This window comes from Podarcis gaigeae (genome assembly GCF_964106915.1).
Source record: "Podarcis gaigeae genome assembly, chromosome: 4".
Taxonomy (NCBI): Eukaryota; Metazoa; Chordata; class Lepidosauria; order Squamata; family Lacertidae; genus Podarcis; species Podarcis gaigeae.
The window spans coordinates 83,065,423-83,087,442 of record NC_139677.1 but is presented as its reverse complement, the minus strand read 5'-3'; the positions used below and the strand labels follow the sequence as shown (position 1 = coordinate 83,087,442).

Sequence of the window (22,020 nt, the reverse complement as noted above, 5' to 3'; positions counted from 1 at the left end):
GGGCTTGCTGATCAGAAGGTCGGCAGTTCGAATCCCTGCGATGGAGAGAGCTCCCATTGTTTGGTCCCAGCTCCTGCCAACCTAGCAGTTCGAAAGCACGTCAAAGTGCAAGTAGATAAATAGGTACTGCTCTGGCGGGAAGGTAAACGGCATTTCCGTGCGCTGCTCTGGTTCGCCAGAAGTGACTTAGTCATGCTGGCCACATGACCATGAGCAGAGATGAGCACTGCAACCCCAGAGTCAGTTATGACTGGACCAAATGGTCAGGGGTACCTTTACCTTTACCTAAAGTAAAGGTAAAGGACCCCTGGATGATTAAGTCCAGTCAAAGTCCAGTCACACTATGGGGTGTGGCGCTCATCTCGCTTTTCAGGCCAAGGAAGCTGGCGTTTGTCCACAGCCAGCTTTCAGGGTCATGTGGCCAGCATGACTAAACCACTTCTGGCACAACCCTATTACTAAAAAAGCACTAATGCTACAGTCATAAAGGGCTGGATTTCATGAGGTCAGTTTTTCCTTAAAAGCTTCAAGTGGTTTGCAATTTGACAACTTCCAAACATTCTGCTTCAAGAACTGTGAATAGCTAGGGGGAAATGTTTCCTGAAAACTGTTGGCCTCACTTCAAAGGAAGATCGTTGGCTTAAGCTCTACTAAATTATTGCTCCAGTTAGTCACAACTAACTTGCCCCATTGATTTCAATGGGACCTAAGTGGGATTCGGTTTTCTTGAGATCATTATCTGTAGCTTTTCTGTTCAAATGAAGAAATGAAAGGGCTTCTCTTTTTTTTTTTTTTAAAAAAAAAGCAATCCAAGATTCATGAGCTGGTTTTCAAAGTACTAACTTTGTTATGGTTTTGAAATGAATGCTGAGTTTATGAAACCACCTTTATAAAACAATAACCAGAGACTATTTACAGAAAAATCCACAAAGGGTTTGTTACACATTCATTTAATTTTCCTCTTCCTACACGCAGTCTCGTAAAACCTGGTTTTACAGTGTACTTTAAGATGACCCAGTTGAAAGTTAATCCAAGGGTATACAATTTGTATAAACAAATGGGTTTTCCACTTTGGCTGAAGCAGCAAGTTACAAGCATTCCAAAACTAAAGGATGTTTTCACAAGCGTCTCTAAAATCTGAATTTTTGAATTTTCTGGGTTTGCAAATTGAATGAAAGAGCCACACTGACCACAACATATATTTCACTTAAAAATGACCCACTTCTGCTTTCTGTACAACATTATAAAAACACTCAGAAGTTCTTCAATGCATATTTAAACTGTTTGTAGCCTTGTGTAAAATGCACGCAGGCTAATGATTACATTATACCCTTTAGGAAACTGAAAAAGAAGTAACAGCGAAACATTTTGAAGTAGTCTCAATATTTTTTCTATGCTTTGCAGTAAGCCTAAACTATGCCTGGGGTCCAGACAGCTACCTTAGGTGCATCCAAGTCACTGGTCTTATTCAAGGACGTTTTTACTTGCCCCTCCTATTTTGAATGTTATACTCCTCACCTCAAGCTATATTATTACTAGTAGCATTTATTTTACTTGTAAATTGCTTCCCATGAGTCATCCCAAAGCAATTTACAATATAATAACAGATATAAAACAGTTCCACAGATAAAAAACTTTTTAAAATGATAATATAAAATCATTTGGGTGGTAGTCAACTAATTTTTACTCAGAAATTAATGGATATGACTAAGTCCATTAACCTTCATTTTCTTTTAAAATATCAATCTGCATGAAATATGATACTCACAGTATTAGGAACGTATGGCAATCCATAGAATTTCTCTTGAGTTTCCTTCAAAATCTCTGTGGTTGACTTCTCTAGAGGATGTTTCCCATGGTATATTTGGTCCAAGACAGCATAAAAGATCTAGACAGATAATATATATATACTGAGCTATGGCTCACTCTTGATAGTCAACATGTGGTTAACAAATTCAGACATGCAGCAGAATAAAAGAGATTAAAATACATGCATTCCCTTGCTTTTCTTCATAAGAGTAATATAGAATAACGTTCAGAATAATACTAGTTTTATTATTATTTGTACCTTGCGCACCTGACTGAGTTGCCCCAGCCATCTGGGCGGCTTCCAAATATATAGGTAAAAGGTAAAGGACCCCTGGAGCGTTAAGTCCAGTCACAGGCGACTATGGGTTATAGCGCTCATCTCACTTTCAGGCCGAGGGAGCTGGCGTTTGTCCACAGACAGTTTTCCAGGTCATGTGACCAGCATGGCTAAACTGCTGCTGGTGCACGGAGGATCATGATGAGTGCCAGAGTGCACGGAAATGCCATTACCTTCCAACCACACCAGTACCTATTTATCTACTTGCACTGGCGTGCTTTTGAACTGCTAGGTTGGCTGGAGCTGGGACAGAGCAACGGGAGCTCACCCCGCCATTGGGATTTGAACCACCAACCTTCCGATCAGCAAGCCCAAGAGGCTCAGTGGTTTAGACCACAGCGCCACCCGCAACACACACACACACACACAAAAATAAAAAAAATAAAAACATAATTCTGTTCACATGTTCAATACTGGGGAAGAGTTTTAGTTCAGTAAAAGAGCATATGGTTTGTATGGAGAAGACTCTAGCTACAGTCCCTGGCATCTCTGAAAGACCTCTGTCTGTAAACTTGGACAGCTACTACCAATCAGCATAGATAATACTGAGCTAGATGGTGATCTGATTCTGCCCAATAAACCTTCCTATGATGTTCCCATTCTCAAGTCTTGTGTATGCACAAAAATCCTGCTTTTTCAAAAGGAAGCCGCCATACATCCATAAGACTTCAGCCTGATCCTTAAAAGATACCATGCTGTTGCATCAGGTAGGTATGCACATGTGTCTTATCGACTCTTGTATTACAAAGGAATCCTCCACACAGCCCTCAGGATCATTATTTCTGCACAGCTGTTATAAAAGGACACCTGAGCAAATCTAAGGCTTCCACTTCTTCCATCAGTACTAATTTCTAGCTAAATACCTGGAGTTAATAGGACCAAGTCAGGGAGACAGGAAAGCAGAGGAGAAATCAAGCACTATGCTGGATCCACCAGCATATTTTTGCAGTGTTATTTGAACAGCAGCTAATATATTGAAGGCAGGCTGGGACATATGGTTGGTTTCTAGCCAAATTTTGATTGAGGCCATCATTGATGTGCTATTTATAAAGAAACATTGCAGAAACCGGGGGGGGGGGGGGTACTCCATTTTTTGCTTTTGACATCTTAATAACTGGTCTTATCAATCAAAGCCTAGAGCAAAGTTATAAAGAATCAAATTATAATTAATTTGAGTCATGAATGGTTGCTGTACATTAAAAATATACTGGGTTTTTTTTAACAGGGTGGCAGTCATTATCCCCACTACAGTCTTTGTGGGAGTGGCAAGATGTGGATTCCAAACCATGAGAAGAACATCTTCATGAAAAACCAAACCCCAGTATTGTACCACATAAATTCCCATGGAAAACTACAGTGGTGGGGAGAATTCCTTTCCAGGTCCTTTTCAAACTAGTCTTAGAACATAAAGACAGGGTTCTGGTGTCCTCCCAGTACTGCCAAAATCTCTCATCCCACAAAAGAGCTTGCACTAGAAATTTGGATGGAAAGTAACATTTTGTAAGATAGTGTATCTAAAATGAAACGAGAGGATTGATTCACCAGAGTTACCGACTTTTAGGTCTCATGTGCTTCTCTTTCCCAATTAAGGCAACATGGCTGAAAAATGCTTAATACTGATTGAATTGCACCAAGATATTTCTTGGCACAAAGAACCACCGATTTATCAGCCCTGTGCTCTGTGGAACTTGGCACAGAACATTATAACATGACCTTGCCACCCACTTATCTCTCATCTGGTGAGAGGCCTGTAAAAACTCAATTACTAAGAAGCTCTACAACTTTTATAGGTATGCCAGTACTTTTGCCTGGAGGCTCCCTTATTCTGCTTTTTGGTGGAGCAAAAATTAAATTACTTCAGATTGCAGGAGGGTTATTCTATTTTGGAGCACCCCATCTGTTTGTTTGTTTTTTTAAAGATCCTTGCACCTAAAAATATAACCCATGAGAGAGAGAGCTGGACTGTGTGCAATGAGGGTTTAAATGCAACTACCCATGTGAAACAGTACAGTTCAGAAAAGACTCTAGCGATATGTGAAAGAAGAACGAAAAGCCTCTACCCTAGATTTGGAATTCCAAATATTCCCAGTCAAACTGTGGGTTTGGAGAGAACTGAAGGGGAAAGAGCTAAGAATTTAAAGTTATAATTATCGAAGCCTTGATATCCTGTAGAGGCTTGGAGGAGACAGACATTTAACCACAATTATGTTTCAGACTGTCCTCGTTCTTTGTGGAATGAGGTGGGTGACCTATGCATAACTCTTAGTCACCCTGCAATTTCCAAAGCAAGCTTGGTGTTGGAGAAATTGCTATGACTGCCAAGGGAGAGAAAAGTGACTGCTATTACAGCTCTTGATGTCATGACAGAAGGACTCAGCATGTTCCAGGATGGTATATTTTAAGTGGCAAACCTGGGAAAAGACAGGACGGTTTTCTCCATCACTGGGACCTTATGATCAACTCAGAGACCCCCCTACCGATCTCAGTTCAGATACTGCATACTGCAAGGGCACAAGAAAAGCATTCGATGTACTTGCTCTCCTCTTGTTTCATTCATTCATTCATTCATTCATATATATTCTTCAAGAACTATCTCATGTTAAGGAAAATAAGTGGAAAGGGAGTTACCAGGTGATTTTCTTACCCAATAAGCTAGAAGTTCTAATTATTTCGTTCACTGATAAATCTCCCAAAATAGAGCTCTTTTAATAATTTGAGAGCCATAAACAAACCAAATGCATTTTCATTAAAATAAACACAACTGAAAGCTTTATTCAGTATTTTCTTAGAGATGAACTTCCTTGGGGAAGATTCGTTATGATTAAGCCAATATGTTATGTGCGTAAATTACCTAAAATAGAATCAGTTCTCGTTTAGAATGTTCAAATGCATTTTCTCTTTAGAATAAATTAGATTTGGGTTCATAAATAAATAAATACATTTACATACTAGACTAGTTCGTGATGTCCCCCGAAATGCATTTATTTGTTATAGATTTGTTCTGGCTTATGCATTTATCAGAGTCTTTAGAAATAAGCATGTAAACATTTCTAACGGATTATGTTGCTTCTGTTAGAATGATTAGTTTTTGGAAAAGCACATGGCAACCATTCAAGTCCATTGCCAGAATGAAAACTTGGCTTGCATGCTCTTGTTCTGCATATTTATATTTTAGGCTGACAGTTTCCAGTGCCTTTTATTTAATGGATCCACACAAAAAAGCTGCAACACCATGCATGCTTAATTTGCAGACGTCCCACTGAAGTTAGAGGGACTTTTATTATAATTATAATTATAATTATAATTATATTATAAACAAAATTAACCAAGAAAAAAGAAGAAACAAAAAACAAAGTAAAACACAATTTGGCTTTGATGAGGCCCCACATTATTTGGCCTTATCCTCCAATCCAGAGGTCACAAGCAAGACATTTAGATTCAGGAACCCACTATAATCTATCATAAGGAAGCAGGAACAATCATTCTATCTGTGCACCAAATTTAGAGATCAAAGGCACATCATGGGGCTAGTGCAGATGTAATGCTGGCTCTTTGTTACCCATGACCAAGAAAAGTGGGAGGCAGCTATCCTCCCATCTTCTCTTCTTTCCCACTCTGCCTTAACTAGAGTTCAGATAAATATTGGCACTGACCTTCAACCAGTTCACACTAAACAAGTTTGCCCTTAAACTAGGATCTGAGCCCCAGTTTAAACTGCAGTTTCAGATCCTGATTAAAAGGAAACCTAGTTCAGCACTAGCACTAGAGGCAAGTTAAGGCAGAGGGGAATTCACGCTAGTGTTTGGAAGATGTGCTTCTGAAGCTGGCTGTCTCTTTTTTAATTGAAGTCAAGAAGAAACCAGAGTTAAAATTCACATCATTCCATAGAAGTAGGTTTTCACTGGCTGCTGCACAATGTAGAAATCTCTTTCCCTACAGAGTTACCTGAACTTTTTCTAACAGCATTGCAGACTTTAAAAAGCTTAGATTGACTTTTGACTGTCAAGTTTTAGCTTTAAGAAAAGTTTATTTGGCTATGTATTACTTTCAAACTGCAACTCATTCTACACTTAAGAGTCGATGACATTAAAATCCCATAAAGTTTTAAAGTAATTCATTTTAAGTATTCAACAGTTGTACAAATGTGCCAAAGAATCTGCACCACTGAGTCATAACTTTAAAATGATGCTGTGCTAATCTTAAGATCTTTCACAACTTCATAGTAAGGTTAAAATCATATGGAACCAAACAACATACCTGAAGCTGCATGTCGGCAGCAGCACAAACTTTCTTAGATTCGCAGAGTCTTGACACCATATGTTTGGGCAATGGCTTGAAAAATAATAAAAAAAGAAGATGGGGAGATGGAAATCTTTTAAACAATTTTTAAATAGACTCAACGAACAGACAAAGTAACCGTCACGTGCAAGTAAAATGTGTATTTAATTGTATGCTGGAAAAGAACATGGCTTGGGGGCTCTCTGTTGTTTCTACCACCTATTTCGCATCTTGATTGTTTAATGAAAGGACACTTGGCTTGGCTTTCCTTGCTAGCTTCTAGTCTGGAGAAGGTAAATGGTTGTGCAAGTGAAAACATAGCCAGGTGCTTGCTTAGGACCTGTAGAAGAAGTAGCAATAGTTGGATCAGCATGTCACGCAAAATATCTTCTTCCAGTGGAGAAGAAAAGTTAAGGTTTTCCTTTTCTCACAGAAGAAAATAAAAACAGCAGAAAAAGCAGGTAAGAAGAAATGGAATCTCTGCTCCAGATTTTTGGGGAATCTCTTTTGGGGAAGAAATGGAATCTCTGCTCCTTTGCTTTGGGCAAAGGCAGGCAGGGGCAGAACTGAAAGAGAAGCTACAGGAAATCAATCACATCACATGTTCCTTATTTGGGCAAACCATAAGACACAACCCATCATGTGGATGTATTGCATGCCAGCCAGAGAAACTCTAGCTCTCTTCTTGTTTCAAATCCATACCACGTCAAGAGACACAGACAGGTAAACTATTCCAGGCAAACAAACACTCCGTTTTATGATAGGAGAAAGTATCTATTGTTAGCTATGAGGAGAAAGGTAAGAAGAAAGATGCTTCATTTGATATAGCTTCTCACATTAAAAAAATGGAGCGAGAATGAAATAAATTAGAAGTTTGAAGTATATGCTACTAACAACACTGTATATCTTTTTGTCCAGTTTCCCCCTCACCTCTATAATATAGCCTATCTCCTGGGATCATCCTGATATGTGTTTACCTGGCCCTAACAACATGAAGGAACAGATTAAGTTTTTCTATACAATATAGAGTGAAGTGCGAAGACTGAACACGGAATGCTTCTTACTAATTTATACTTGTGGCCTGAATGTCAGTGTGACCAAAGCCTTCAAATTGTTAAAGAGCCTCTTTAGCTTCAAAAATGGAATACAGATGTCTGACATTTACAAACAGCTCTTCAGTCATGCCTGAAGCTTTACAGTTGAAGTGTTTAAGAATTGTTCTATCAAAGAATTGTTGCTATTACAAAATAGCAACATGTTCAGGTTCTGTACTAATTATGACATCTAGAAAAACTACTCATGTAAGTAGAACAAAAGCAGCTGCATCAAAGTTATTGAGAACCAATAAAAACATTATCAGCAAATTAGATGGAAGAGAAAATGGGCAAGAAATGCTCCTAAACTGAAATGCTTCCCATAGTAGTTAACCACACAAGATCTATAATTTTCCCATCCAGAAAATAGCAGTATAGTTTTGAAAACTTAAGAATATCCAGTGTGCAAAGCTGTAATTTAAATTGCACCATTTAAACAGCAGACAACTATTCCACACTGTAGTACAACTGCTATTCTGGGACTTAGCCCCAAGACATGGACCCCTTGATTAGAATGATTTCTAAACGAGAAAAAAGCAGATCTCTTTCCCCACTCCCTCCCACCCCAAAAAACCCCTGTAAAGAATACAAACATAAACATATAACAGAGACATAAATGTTAGACCACACACAGGCCTAATCAGCACCATTGCAGATAAAAGCAAGACAGGTGGACCCAAGGCTTTCCTTTTCTTAATAATGAAAGAAATGTTAAACTGAAAATATAACTTAACTCTCTGAAGCTGGTAATTGCTACTTTGCCAGTTAATCCTTTACTCCTCTGAGCTCCAAAGCTGTATCCCAGGTGGCATCTAATGCTTAAAGGTGGGGAGGGGGGAGATAAGAGGCTCAAAGAACACTGCATCAGCTCATCCTAGGATTCCCCCTAGACCACATCTGCATAACACAAGATGAGCAGAAGCTGCGCATGAGTGGTTCTGCCTATTCTGGAAGGCAGGAAAATTTAATATGATAGTGAGAGGGGCAAGCGATAGTCCAGAAATCCCACCTTTAGGCTGAGCGAAGCAGCCACCTCTGGAGGCCTAAGCTGAGGGTGTGTGTGGACTGCTGCCATTGCCTGCCTCCCAGGCAATTTCATCTACTTCCCTCTACTGGGGAAAAACTGTAGGTGGGATTCATCTAAGAAGCCCCATCAGCGGAAGTCCTGAGCAAGGACTTCCACTTGCACAACAAGGTTTCCCCCTCTCCCCCTGAAATTGGCTCACGGGGGGTGGGAGAACCCCCAGAACATGAGGGGAGCCAAGGGCAGAGTGTTCCATCCAGCAAACGGAAATGCTTGCAGAGACTGAATGTTCCCAACAGTGCAATGCTGAATCCCACCCTTTGTGTGCCACACTAAGAAAAGCTTACAAAAGGAACCATTTAATTAAATGAATAAATCTGCTGGCCACTGCTAGAAACCCAGTGTTAGCTTGTTGGGTCTATAGTCTGACTCGGCAAGGCTCTTCTTATGTTCTAAACCAGAGATGATGAACCTGTGACCTGTTGTAAATAAAAATACGCCTTTTTCCCTTATGGGGTATCCAAGAGCCCATATAGAGTCCTTACATAGGTTCCCTATTGGTAGGAGAAAATAACAGAGGCCAACCAGAGAATATTGAGAAGCAATGCAGCTAGTAAGCTTGATCTTTATTGATCTGTTGCAACAGGGTGCTCCCCTCAAATGCAGGAAAGGAGGAGGACCCACAAAAAATGCTGTGCTTGTAAAGACTTTTGAAATTCCCATCCTGTAGATCAAGACCACCCCCCAGAAACATCATACATACATCACAGGAGGGGTGTAACCTAAGACCACCTCTCAGATACATCACAGAAAAGGTGGTCTTAAAACAGAAATTTCAATATTGTTTTTCTCTTGTCCTTGTTTATTTCCTGTCTGGCAGGTTACTTGATTGGATTGCCTGAGGAGCCTGGCCAGTCTTTTGTAATGATAAGGCTCACACCCTTATTCAAGCACAGACATACCCTTAAGACAGGATTTGTGAAGGAAGAGACAATGGGGAGGCTTTTCCATTTTGACCTTGCAGAGAAAACATTTGGCCAGTTTAGGAATCAAAATGGTTCCAGGTTGGTCTTCCTGTGCTGATCTATGTATGTGCAGTTATGAACATCTAAGACCATAAAATTCCTATCACAGAGCCCACCCAGATGTTAGTGGACTACAACGTGCATCAGTCCCAGGCATCATGGCTACTGGACAAGGATGCTGGGAGTTGTAGTACTGTGACCTCTATAAGGATACAGGTTCCCCATTCCTGAACAAAACTTCCTTCTTCCCAGTCATGACCCATCACAGCCACTAAACACTTGAGAAAGGGTCCCCATTTACGCATTCAATATACTCATAGATGTTGGTGTGTGTTTTTTTTTTTTTTAAAGAAGTCTACGGTACAAAATATAAACATTTAAAAACTTGGCAGGAGGGAATGGTTTTATTTTATAGGGCTCTAATTTTTAACACAGTTACAGCCAAATTGGCTCTTCTGGTATAACTTTACTTTTTCTGCAGTTTTATACTTTGGCTGTTTCAAATCACATCAAACAGAAACTGAGCCTCAGAGCTGTCAAGTGGTATCCTGTTTTAAACAGAACAAAATAGCAGAACCCTGCTAATTGGTATTTTGGTAAACCACAATCCCACAAATCCTCGCTGAAATGGAAACCCAGGTTTGCAGCTCAGTGAAGCATAGAGCAGGAAGCCCTTTGTTGTCAGGGAATGAGAAACACCACTAACCATGCACCTCTCTGGGATAGTAGAGGGGTGAAAGCATCCCTCCTGGCGCAGTTAAAGCACCACTGCAGGTAACAGAACAAGGCAGCACTACACATATTTCCCCTCTGCAGCAGGGGTGGGGAGTCCCAGGCCCAGGCTCAAATATGGCTCTCTAGGCTTCTTCATCCGGCCCTCAAGACTCTACTTGAGGCATACCTCTTTCTTAGGCCTCAGCCCTCACTAGGCTTGCTCTACACTCTTGTAGACTATTCCTGCCTGCCTGGAATGTGTCTTCAAACTTTTCCTTGCATGGATGGAGATATGTGTGTGTGTTTGTGTGTGTGTGGAAACCTCTGCTTTCGGCATGACCAGAATATACAAAGGTAAGAGTCAAATTCATAGCTGGCAAATTACAAATTACCGTAATTTTCGCTCCAAACCATGCACTTTTTTGCTCCTAGAAAGTAAGGGGAAATGCCTGTGCGTGTTACGGAGCGAATGCACTCGACCGGAGCCATGGCTGCCGTCAGTCAAGCAAAGCGGGAGCCACTTGCAGGGCTTTGCACGGCTCTAGCTTTGATTGCTTTACAGCCAGGAGGAGGGGGAGGAGCCGAGGAGGAGGGAGGGAAGGAGAGCCATGGCAGCAAAGCGGGCAGCAGCCGCTTACACGCGAGGAGGGACAGAGGGGAGCCATAGTGAGCCGGAAAAAGCACTGCGTAGCCAGCAACAGCTGCTGCAGCCTCAGCTAGCAAAGGTCCGTGCGCTCTCTAAATGGAGCAATGAGGCTGCAGAGGAACAGCAGGGCACAGGAGGGCTCTGAGCCACGAGCGCAGTGAAAACCAGTAAAAAAGTTTTTTAAAAGGCTGCTGGGGGCAGGAGGGCACGGGATGAGGGAGAGGGGGAAATTACGATTCTCCCAGCATCTCAGTTGATCCGCTGAGCAGGACTTGGGTTGCAGGGGATTCGCCATTAGCTGCGTAAAGCAGCAAAGAGGGAGAGAAGGAGCAAAGTGGGAGAGGAAAGGAGCTGCTTACACTGCTGTAAGTGGCTGCTGTCCGGTTGGCTCCTTTAAAGCAACGGTGCTCTTTCCCTCCCCGCTCCCCCCCTCAGCTCACCAAAAAGCTCCTTTTCCACACACCCCACGCGTGTTCCTTCTCCCCTTAAACCCCTCTCCTGCATTATTAGCAGCAGCATCCTCTACACACCCCATGCGTGTTCCTTCTCCCCTTAAACCCCTCGCTTGCATTATTAGCCGCATCCTTCTCTACACACCCCACGCGTGTTCCTTCTCCCCTTAAACCCCTCTCCTGCATTATTAGCAGCATCCTTCTCTACACACCCCACGCGTGTTCCTTCTCCCCTTAAACCCCTCTTCTGCATTATTAGCAGCATCCTCCACACACACCACGCGTGCTCCTTGTCCCTTGAATGCTTTTCCTTCCCTCCCCACTTAAAACGTGGTTACAAAGCATGGATCCACATGGATCCTCAGGATTTTTGCACTGGGTCACCCCAAGTTCACCATCAGATCACATAGCATATCCATGGCTACAGCCTGCACCAAAAAACACACACGCACCCACTGTTTCACGGGGTTGCAATGGCGCAAAAACGTGGTTACAAAGCATGGATCCACATGGATCCTCAGGATTTTTGCATTGGGCTACCCCAAACTCACCGTCAGATCACGTCTGTGGCCACAGCATGAACCACAAAAATCATACATCCACTGTTTCGTTTAGAATATTTTTTTCTTGTTTTCCTCCTCTAAAAACTATGTGCGTGTTATGGTCAGGTGCGTGTTATAGAGCGAAAAATACGGTAATATGTCCCTGGGGCCAGATAACTTTCACCTAACTGTCCTTAAATCATTGAAATGTGAACTTGCTGAACTTCTGTTTGTTTTTTACAAAATGTTACTTATTAAAATTAGCCATCTTGCCAAATGATTGGAGGGCAACCAACTGGACACTATTTTATTTTTTTTAAAAGATAGTATCTGGAACCTATGGCCTGCTAGCCCAGAGGTAGTCAATGTGGTGCACTCCTGGTGTTGCTGAATTACAACTCCCATTATCCCTGACCACTGACCATGCTGGCTGAGGCCAATGGGAGCTGCAGTCCAGTGCACCACAAAGGCTAGCCCAGGGTAGCCATTCTTCTGCCTCAGGTAAATGGAATATTAAAGCAAGCATTATTAAACCCATGCTGAGAATTAATCCACATGGTTTCTGCAAAGGGTACTCCTGCCTCAGCAACCTTTTATAATTCTTTAAAAATGTCAACCTGTGACAACATATCACTATTTCTAACCGACAGCTCCGATGGCAAATGCCAACATGACTGTAGCCAAAACAGGGCTACTGAAGAACAAAGGGAGTTATCAGCATGCTCAGGGGAACCTTGAGATAAGCAGAAGTACAAAAGTTCTTTTTCAAAACAACAAAAAAAACCTAAAGGCGCTATCTCTTCCCAAACATCCCAGTGGAGACTAACCTTACTTTATAGCCACAGTCTCTTGAGAATTGGCTGGAAAATTAAAGGGAAGGGGAGGAATGGGAACGGCCAATGAAGGGGGGACATGGCCACAGAAGTCATGGGACTTCAAAACACTGTGCCAGTCGCTGGTGGGCAGGAGAAGGCTATTTGATAGAGACTACAAAGAGTGCAGAGGGGATAAAGAGAGGAGAGGAAGATGAGTGGCTATTTCTATGTCTTTTCCTGAGACTCAGTTAGGAATATTGTGTGTGTGTGTGAGAGAGAGAGAGAGAGAGAGAGAGAGAGAGAGGGAGTGAGAGTGAGAGTGAGAAACAAACAGACAAACAAACAAACAAACAAACAAACAAACAAACAAACAGAGCTGGATGGAGATGTGAGGTCATGATGATTTTTAGGTCATCAGCACCTAACATAATCAATCAGTCAATCTCTTTCTCTCTGGCTTATACCCACTCACCCACCCACCCACCTGCCTATCCATCCCATTCCCTCTTCATTTTCTCTTCCTTTCTGACAAAGAAAGTAACTGAGAAAACATATTTTAATGATATTAGTTGTTGTTGTTTAGTCATTTAGTCGTGTCCGACTCTTCATGACCCTGTGGACCAGAGCACGCCAGGCACTTCTGTCTTCCACTGCCTCCCGCAGTTTGGTCAGACTCATGTTTGTAGCTTCGAGAACACTGTCCAACCATCTCATCCTCTGTCATCCCCTTCTCCTTGTACCCTCCATCTTTCCCAACATCAGGGTCTTTTCCAGGGAGTCTTCTCTTCTCATGAGGTGGCCAAAGTATTGGAGCCTCAGCTTCAGGATTTGTCCTTCCAGTGAGCACTCAGGGCTGATTTCCGTCAGAATGGAGAGGTTTGATCTTCTTGCAGTCCATGGGACTCTCAAGAGTCTCCTCCAGCACCAGAATTCAATAGCATCAATTCTTCGGTGATCAGCCTTCTTTATGGTCCAGCTCTCACTTCCATACATCACTACTGGGAAAACCATAGCTTTAACTATACGGACCTTTGTTGGCAAGGTGATGTCTCTGCTTTTTAAGATGCTGTCTAGATTCCACTAAATCAGTGAATGTTCAAAAGGCACCAGACGTTTCTGGTTAAAACCTAGCCTCAGTTTTTTGTTCTATAACAAAAAAAAATTTGCTTACGTTTTACTAAAGCTGATATAATTGAAAGTGCCAAGTCAAAGCAACAGTTCTCTGAGAGAATCAAATATGGCGAGGAAAGTGAGTAGAATCTGGTCCCACTTCTAAGCACACGAAAAGAAGGTTCCTCCAGACAAAAAAGTTCAAAACCAGTTATTAACATAGCAAACAACAGGTCTGCTCTCAAACTGATTGCTCATATTTGTATTCAAAATTACAGGAAATAAAGCATTTGTTATCAAACCCTTTAAAACCAATCACCCTTTAAAAAAGAAAAATAGACAGCTGAGTCAAAAATAATTTTTAAACTATTCAGAAAGGTGAAAGAAATGCACATTCAGAAGGTAAAGGTAAAGGGACCCCTGACCATTAGGTCCAGTCATGACTGACTCTGGGGTTGTGGCGCTCATCTCGCTTTATTGGCCAAGGGAGCCGGCGCACAGCTTTCGGGTCATGTGGCCAGCATGACTAAGCCGCTTCTGGCGAACCAGAGCAGCGCACAGAAACACCATTTGCCTATTTATCTACTTGCACTTTGACATGCTTTCAAACTGCTAGGTTGGCAGGAGCAGGGACCAAGCAACAGGAGCTCACCCCCTCGCGGGGATTCGAACCGCCGACCTTCTGATCGGCAAGTCCTAGGCTCTGTGGTTTAACCCACAGTGCCACCCACGTCCCCACACATTCAGAAACATGACAGCAAAACAGTCGTTTAGGCTCAAGTCCTAATCCCACATTACATTTTATCCTGTCTGCAAGGATGAATTAAAGCTGACTCAATTACTTCCTGGTACACAATGATTCTATGCCAAACGGCCTCCATCACAAAACAGGCCAGGAATATTTAAGGAATGGGGCACACAGTGCCTGGCTCCAAATTTGTGAGCTAAAAGGAGACAAGGTTTGTAAAGTATCTGGAAAATAGAAGTAGTATATTATACCCTTAAGGCTGCAATCTGAGGCACACTTACCAGAAAGTAAATCCCACTGGATTAGTGGGACTTACTTCCAAGAAAGCGTTCTTAGGATTGCATTGTAAGTATCTTTCTTAAATGTATTTCTCCCTTAAGCACACATCATTCTATAAATCAGTTCCACAAGGCTAGACAACAGAGATGACTAAAAAGAAACAAAAGCATCTTTTAAAAGTCAGTATTAAATGTTGAGGTGCCCATGATATTTTCAACTCTGCAAAATAAAATTAAACAAATAAATTCATTGAAATGCACTGGGAGCAACCATCCCAACCGCAATTTTCTATCACCAAGAAATTGCGTGTTACTGATTCTTCTAAGTGATGGCAGCTCCTTGTTAAACACTGACTATCCTGAATTCCCACTGCTGTTTGACAGATTTGTAAGCTCTTAGTTCTTTGAAGAATCGTGTAGCACACTTAGGACTTCAATACAATTTTATTGTTCTAGCCAAAGGCCATGACAAACCTGCTGCAAGAGTACCAATAAAACAACACGGATCATACAGTCATAATATGAGCCAACATCCATGATGTAACAGAGGAGTTACCAGAGACAACAACAAACTCAAACCCAGCTTAATATCAAATTAAACCTCTGAATCACCACAACAATTTATAGCAATTTTATCTAACTCAGTCAGGGACTGGCTAGATGAAAAGATGTGGTGAGAGGCACTAGCTGGGGGACCCTCAAGAGAAACCCCAGAGGAGGAAGGCTTAGAACTAGGAGATTGGTGGTGGGACGCTGAGAAAAGGTCAGAGGGAGAAGATGGGGAGCAGGGGCTGGATGCTGAAGGGGCAACAGGGTTTAGTGAGCAGAAAGAGCCTGTGACAGGGAGCAGTTCAGACTCCGAGGTCGAAGCAGAGAAGGGGAGTCAACAGGCTGCTGAAGAATCCAGGGAGTCTCCCTCTCCTGCCGCACCAGGCTCCCCTCCCTGCTGGTCCCCAAGAACATGTAGAATAATGAGGAGAGCAGAACAGAGGCATGCAGGTGCAGTTTGAGACTGCTTGGGAAACATCTGAGAGAGGAGGAGTCTTAGAAAGTGTGGAAAACTAAGACTGCTCCATAGAGCAAGAGCTACTAAGAAGTGTCCCTGGGGTTGTATGCCATTTCCTTGAATAAAGAGTTAACTTCACTGACAATGGAGCCCTGCTTCTTTTGTGCTGACCTGCGTCTGACTCCAGTCCAGACACTCCCTTTTCCTTAGCATCCCTGTCTGCACTGGGCCCCACAAAGGGGAGGGGAGGCAAAGCCAGGAATTAGACCTTGAAAACAGCAGCTATAGTTGAAACGTGTTCAGGTAGATTTCTGGAAACCTTTATAATCCTTCCAGGTCAGGGAGGCAATGGACCACGTGAGGACGAAGATGCACTGGAGTAGGCTTTCTCCAGCCTGCTGCCCTCCACATGTTCCAGACCACAGCTCCCATTAGCCCTATCCAGTACCAATGGAAATTGCTGTTCAAAACGCCTGAAGGGCACCAGGTTGGGGAAGGCTGCCCAAAAGCCTGAGGACGCCCCACAGCACTTAGGACTTATTATTTCCAAAGGCTCAAAAATTAAGTTTTTTAAAAGGAAAAGGAAAATGGCAGTCTCAACCATTTTGTTTCTATCATTCAGTTACTTATGGGAAGATACAAAAAGGGGAGCATGAAGTATGAGTCTCATGACAAAATATTTCTCCACCTAGTTTCATACATCTGAATCTATTATGTTTCCCGCCCGCCCGCCCCCCCAAAAAAACCAACAACCCAAAACACTTATGTTATTTACAATCAGCCTGGTTTTTAGTTATCCTACCTGACCCGTTTTATAGTGCCTTGCAAATTGGTTCACCACTCGATAATCATTTGCAAAATACTCCATCAAGATAGAGGGAACTTCAGCAAAGTCTGTAGAACATCTTGTCCCTATAGAAAAGAAGCAGAAGCATTAACATGCAGGTAGCCATAAAGTTTACATAAATTCTTCTGTCTTCTCCAAAGTTCCTCTTAGCTTTCCATCTGCACTTTTGATGAACTGTGGTAAATCATTCATTAAGTAAATATTTCATTTCTGTAATGTTATTGTACATACTGGCAGAAAAGCTAAATTATAATCCTACATATTTTACTGCAAATCACAAAGTAAATACAATATTTGAACAGCTGGGTGAGGCACCCTATAAAGCTATGGCTCACACCCTTTATAAACTTAAACCAGGCTACAGCCAATCTGGCCCCACTTTAAACACTAAATCCTTAATTGTCGTTACTTTATACCTAATTACAATAAAAATATCAAACTGTGCTTAAAAATTTAATCCCATTTACAAATATTATCATCCCATCTGTCTGATGAGCTAGCTCAATTATTGTCCATATTTGCTTTCCTTTATTGTTCAAGGTATCAGTCAGTGAAGAGCAGCTTTTTTGGGGGGGGGGGGTGTTAACTCAAGACACCTGACGGTGAAATAACAATTTACAATTAAAAAATTAAGTCCTCACATCTAGTCTATTCTCCTTTGTGATCAGTGGGCTTCAAGCTTTTATAGATTGTCACTTTCTGGAGCTACAAATATTTGTATATTACTATTCCTTGTACAGCAGGGGTAGGGAACTAGATCCAGCTGGTTGATCCAGTCATGTAACGTAAGGTGACATCATATAACATAAGGTGATTCAAAACTCAAGCTGCAATGGAAAATTCAATCTGGGGATGAAAAGGACCTTCCTTTGAAGTTGCAGCATGTTCAGACCACAGCTGAAAAGAAGAACCTTTGCATCCTTGGCATGAATTCAAGCCGAGGTTCAAAAGAAGGTTTTTCTTGCAACTGGCGCCTACAAGAAAGGTGGGTGTGATTTGCCCAAAGCCACTTGGCAAGCCAGCCTCCAAAACCTGGCAAGCCTAATTAGGCCTGCGGGCTGGAGGTTCCCCACCACTTTGTACGCAGCCTGGACTTCTTTCCTCCAGTGTTACTAGATGGGGGGTCTTGCATTTTTGCAGCGCTCAAACCACAACATGTTGCGATGAACTTTTGTTTCTTTAGCCTTAGTTAGCAGATCCATTGTGGTCTGGGAGGCTGTGCGGAACATGAGTGTCATGAACATCTACTGAATAGTGCCAGGTTGGGCGGGGGATGCGATGTATATTTCTCACTCCCATCGCTTCTTCATGAAGCTTGTAGTTGAGCTATAGAATTTGCTCCTACAGGAGGTGGTGGTGGCCACCAACCTGGATGGCTTTAAAAGATGATTGGACAAATTAATGGATGACAAGGCTTTTAGTGGCGACTAGCCATGATGGCTAAGTTCTACTTCCACTGTCAGAGGTAGTATGCCTCTGAATACCAGCTGCTGGGAATCGCAGGTGGGCAGAGTGCTATTCTGCACTTATGCTGCTTGCAGGCTTCCGACAAACACCTGGTTGGCCACTGTGAGAACAGGATGCTGGACTAGATGGGCCATTGACAGGATCCAGCAGGCTCTTCTTATGTCCCCCCCCCCCCATTGCACTGGATGAGAACTAGTTTAACTACATCATTTAAAGGAGGATAGGAGGAAGAAGGGAGTAACAGTGAAACTGAGAAATCACAAAGGGTTAAGCACAACAGAGTTGGGGGAGGGAGCTTCTGCAACATACCAAAATTCCTAGCTCACCACTGATCTGAAATATTTAAAGATCTATTAAATTAAATTCAGAAGTATTTTTATGCTAGCAAAATCACCATTGACATGGATGCTACTGGAATGGAGACTAAATCTGCTCCCTGCCTCTGCTCACTACTCCACCTATCAAGAATTAAGTCTGTTCCTGCATAGTACCACCCTCATTTCTGCTCCTTATTCACACAAGGTATGATGGGCAGTTGGGAAAAGGCTTATATGCAATATACAGAAGATAATTTGGAGTAGTTTTTAAAGGCCAGTAAGAAAATTGCTCTCAGCTGCCTTAAAGATAAGACTAAAACCTCTACTTGCAGTACAACCAGATACACCATGTGCAAACTATGAAAGGGTTGCATGTAAAAAATGAAGTACTTGTTTGAACTTTAACAAGTAAGCTTACCAGTGACATGTTGGTATCGAGTCCTTCCCAGCATAGAATGCATGGCATGTCCCATTTCATGGAAGAGATTCTCCATCATCCCAGGAGTAAGCAATGTTGGTGAACTACTAGTGGAATGGGGCAAACTTAGCATAAGGACAACAACAGGAAGCTGGTATTCTCCATTTTCTTTTAGCCTGCCTCCACGTATCGTAAAGTGGCAATCCTATAAATATATATTTAGATCAGAAAAAAACACTCTTTTTCATCAATACTTCACCATACTAATATAATTTAAGACATCAGCACGGTTTCAAGCAGTCTCAGAATCTGCTTACAATTATAGAATCATCTGAAATCAAGCTGTTGCACCATACCGGAACAGATAGAGTGGCTAAGCAAAGTGAAGCCCTTTGGTTTAACTTGATTGTTTGGCATTCTGCTTATAAGTTTGTTTATCGGTTTATTTTAAATGTGGCAATTCAGTTGAACACGGAGATACCAGGATCAAATAGGGTGCACGCTTTCAGGGCATAATTCTGCTTTTGAAGCTGAAATACCATCTCAACACTTTGAAGATTTTCCATGATCCCCCCCTCCACTAGCAGCCCCCTAGTTCCCTTTTCTACACCCCTTACAAAGATCTCCTGACCAGAGATATGTTTGGAGGGGCACAGGGGGCTGCAGGATCGTATTTTGAGAAGAAGAAAAAAGGCTCATAGCGTTTGTAATGTTAGGGAATTGTTACCTGATAAGGCTTGTCTGGTCTTTGAAAAAAATCACAATAGATATATCCCAATAATCCTTCTTGTTCATGGACAACTGCCTAAAATAAAACAAGAAAGTACTAAGTGAAAGACCCAATAACTGATGATGTGCTACTGTAGGCTTTATGTGGGGAACATTCCAAATCTGACCATTTTATATGCTTTTACATTTTTTCTCTCTTTGTTGTAGAATTCAAACTACTACTAGGTGATTCAAGTCCCATTCACAAGATTACTAAAGGTTTTAATATACAAGTTCTACTGCTTATCCAAATGGATGACTCATGAAGCAATACAAAAATAACCAATACCTTTTAAAGCAATGTTTGAGTTTTAAATCTGTTTCACACTACATATATCACAATTAAGCAATATGAGCAGAGAACTAATAGGAAGCAGTTATGAAAGATGAGACAGGAATAGTTTATCCACTTTACAGATGTTTGATGAATGACAGCTCCTGCTGTTACTTGGACTTTGAAGTATAAGTGAGAAAGATGACCCACTTGCAAGCATTAAGAAAAGGAAATAAAAAGATGTGAGAAAGCCAGCATGCCCTGGACCTGATAAAACTGCTTTAAAATCTTTTCTTAGTCACAGTACTGATTTCAATGTCACATTTTCCTACATGCATGTTTTAGATTTTGGAAATACCGTAGAGAAAAGAAAAGCAGGATACAAGTTCAAGCATTAAGAAATAAATTTAAGTTGTAAATATTTAATTTGTTTTGCAAATTTGTTTTCCCATGATCTTCTTTAAAGTTTGTTCCAACTCAGAATCTGAGGTTGGTTGTTGCCCATGAAAGCTCATGCCATTTTGCAATAAAAAGCTTATTAAAAGTTAGTCTCAATGTGCCATCAAACACATTTACTTTGAAGTTTGTGCAGCTCACTCTTAGGTCTTGGCTCTTTCAACTTTACGAAATTTTTGCCTGTAGCCATTTTCAAGCTGCTTCCTTAAACATATTTGTAAAGTGCAAGGAGGGAGATGTCGCACCAGAACTGAGCCCTTCCTCGGTGGCCTTGGGCAAATATTTATCTCAGTCATCACTGGGCACCAAGGAGAAGGGAACTGCAGGCAGTTCAAGCTCGAAAACTCACACCCAACAGCCCAGAATCCTCCTGGCCCAGGAAATCAGATATTACCAAATGTCCAATCGTTTACCGCTATCTGACCCAAAATTCCCAGAAATGCTGCCCTTCCTTGATCTAGGCAAGTTCTAGATAGTGCCAACAGAATCCACCTCTTCATTTTGCTGTCTGTTCCCTCCCTTTGGCCTAGAAGCCTGACATATTTCTCCTTTAAAATCGAAACAAGAGAGATATACTTAAGCGCCAACTTGGGTACAAACAAAATAAAGCATTTTTGCATTTATAGGTGCTATACAAAATGATTGTCAACGTTAACAAAGACAACGCAGGAATTAAAAACAAATAGCTATGAATTGCCCTACGAGGTGTTTTTCGGTGTAATTCAGAAAACTTCCTTTCTAAGCATCTTGTGCTTTGCTCAACAGTGAACTGGATTTACTTATTATCTTTATTGTTTTTGTACACAAGGGGTCTGAAATTCAGGACTTTGAATTCTTACCAGTTTGCGAACATCCTCACACCACACCTCTCCCTTCACGGTCTGTTCAGCATAAAGAGAGATCCCTAAGAGTTTGTTGAACAAGATGTTCAGGCCTTCCATACATGCTCCAAGAGAGAAAAAGGGGCAATACAGGCTGGGTTCAATATTATACCTAAAACATACAAAATGAAAGGAAATGAATTATGAATAGCTACAACGTTGTCCCAATTTAAACAGTTTATATCACACAATCCACAATTAAATGAATTAAAACATCACACTTGCTAGAAATAGGGCATCTACTTGGTTCAACACTTAGGCAGAAACATGGTCTCATTCACGTGGCATGTTAAGGCAAACCTTGACTTAGCATGTCAACACAAACATGTAGATTCCAGAAATGAGCTTGCAGCTGCTTTGCTCATCCCAGTCCCTTTTACTGCTGAGTAGCCCTAAGCTATGCCAAAGTTTGGCTTAGCAGGTTATCCAAACCAGGAGACATGGCTAAGCTCTCTCCTTACTAACCGCAAGCTGTAGCCAATGTTTGTTCTTCACCCTAGAAGGTGGCCTATAAATATTTTCAATAAATAGATCAGGTGGATTGCACATGTAGCACCACAGTTTTATTTTTGCTAGATAAAGGCAAACAGTTCCTGTGTTTTGGTGTTCAGCTACAATATTTGATCCTAGCTACAGTATTTTACATTAGGAAAATGACTTTTTAAAAAAGCCAGCCAATATCATAGTGTGGTTATACACATCTATAACATGACC

General features: G+C 41.6%; 1 protein-coding gene and 1 long non-coding RNA gene across 4 annotated transcripts in view; one reads left to right on the top strand and one right to left on the bottom strand.

Annotated features, from left to right (window-relative positions):
* MIPEP (mitochondrial intermediate peptidase) overlaps positions 1 to 22,020 on the bottom strand; it is a 53,839-nt gene that overhangs the window by 16,747 nt on the left and 15,072 nt on the right. For 2 of the 3 annotated variants that reach the window (XM_083736646.1, XM_083736647.1), the window contains exons 11-16: positions 21,265 to 21,418; positions 19,655 to 19,732; positions 18,928 to 19,132; positions 16,681 to 16,790; positions 6,404 to 6,478; positions 1,769 to 1,888 (exon numbers count right to left, since the gene is read on the bottom strand). In XM_083736646.1, coding sequence (XP_083592772.1) covers positions 1,769 to 1,888; positions 6,404 to 6,478; positions 16,681 to 16,790; positions 18,928 to 19,132; positions 19,655 to 19,732; positions 21,265 to 21,418 — 742 coding nt within the window. Of the gene's footprint in view, positions 1 to 1,768; positions 5,386 to 5,463; positions 6,479 to 16,680; positions 16,791 to 18,927; positions 19,133 to 19,654; positions 19,733 to 21,264; positions 21,419 to 22,020 lie in introns of those variants that run through there. The other variant, XR_014563588.1, reaches the window with a different exon arrangement.
* On the top strand, positions 6,967 to 9,907 carry LOC310844015. Its single transcript, XR_014563883.1, has 2 exons — positions 6,967 to 8,991; positions 9,656 to 9,907. It is a non-coding gene; the product is annotated as an uncharacterized lncRNA (long non-coding RNA).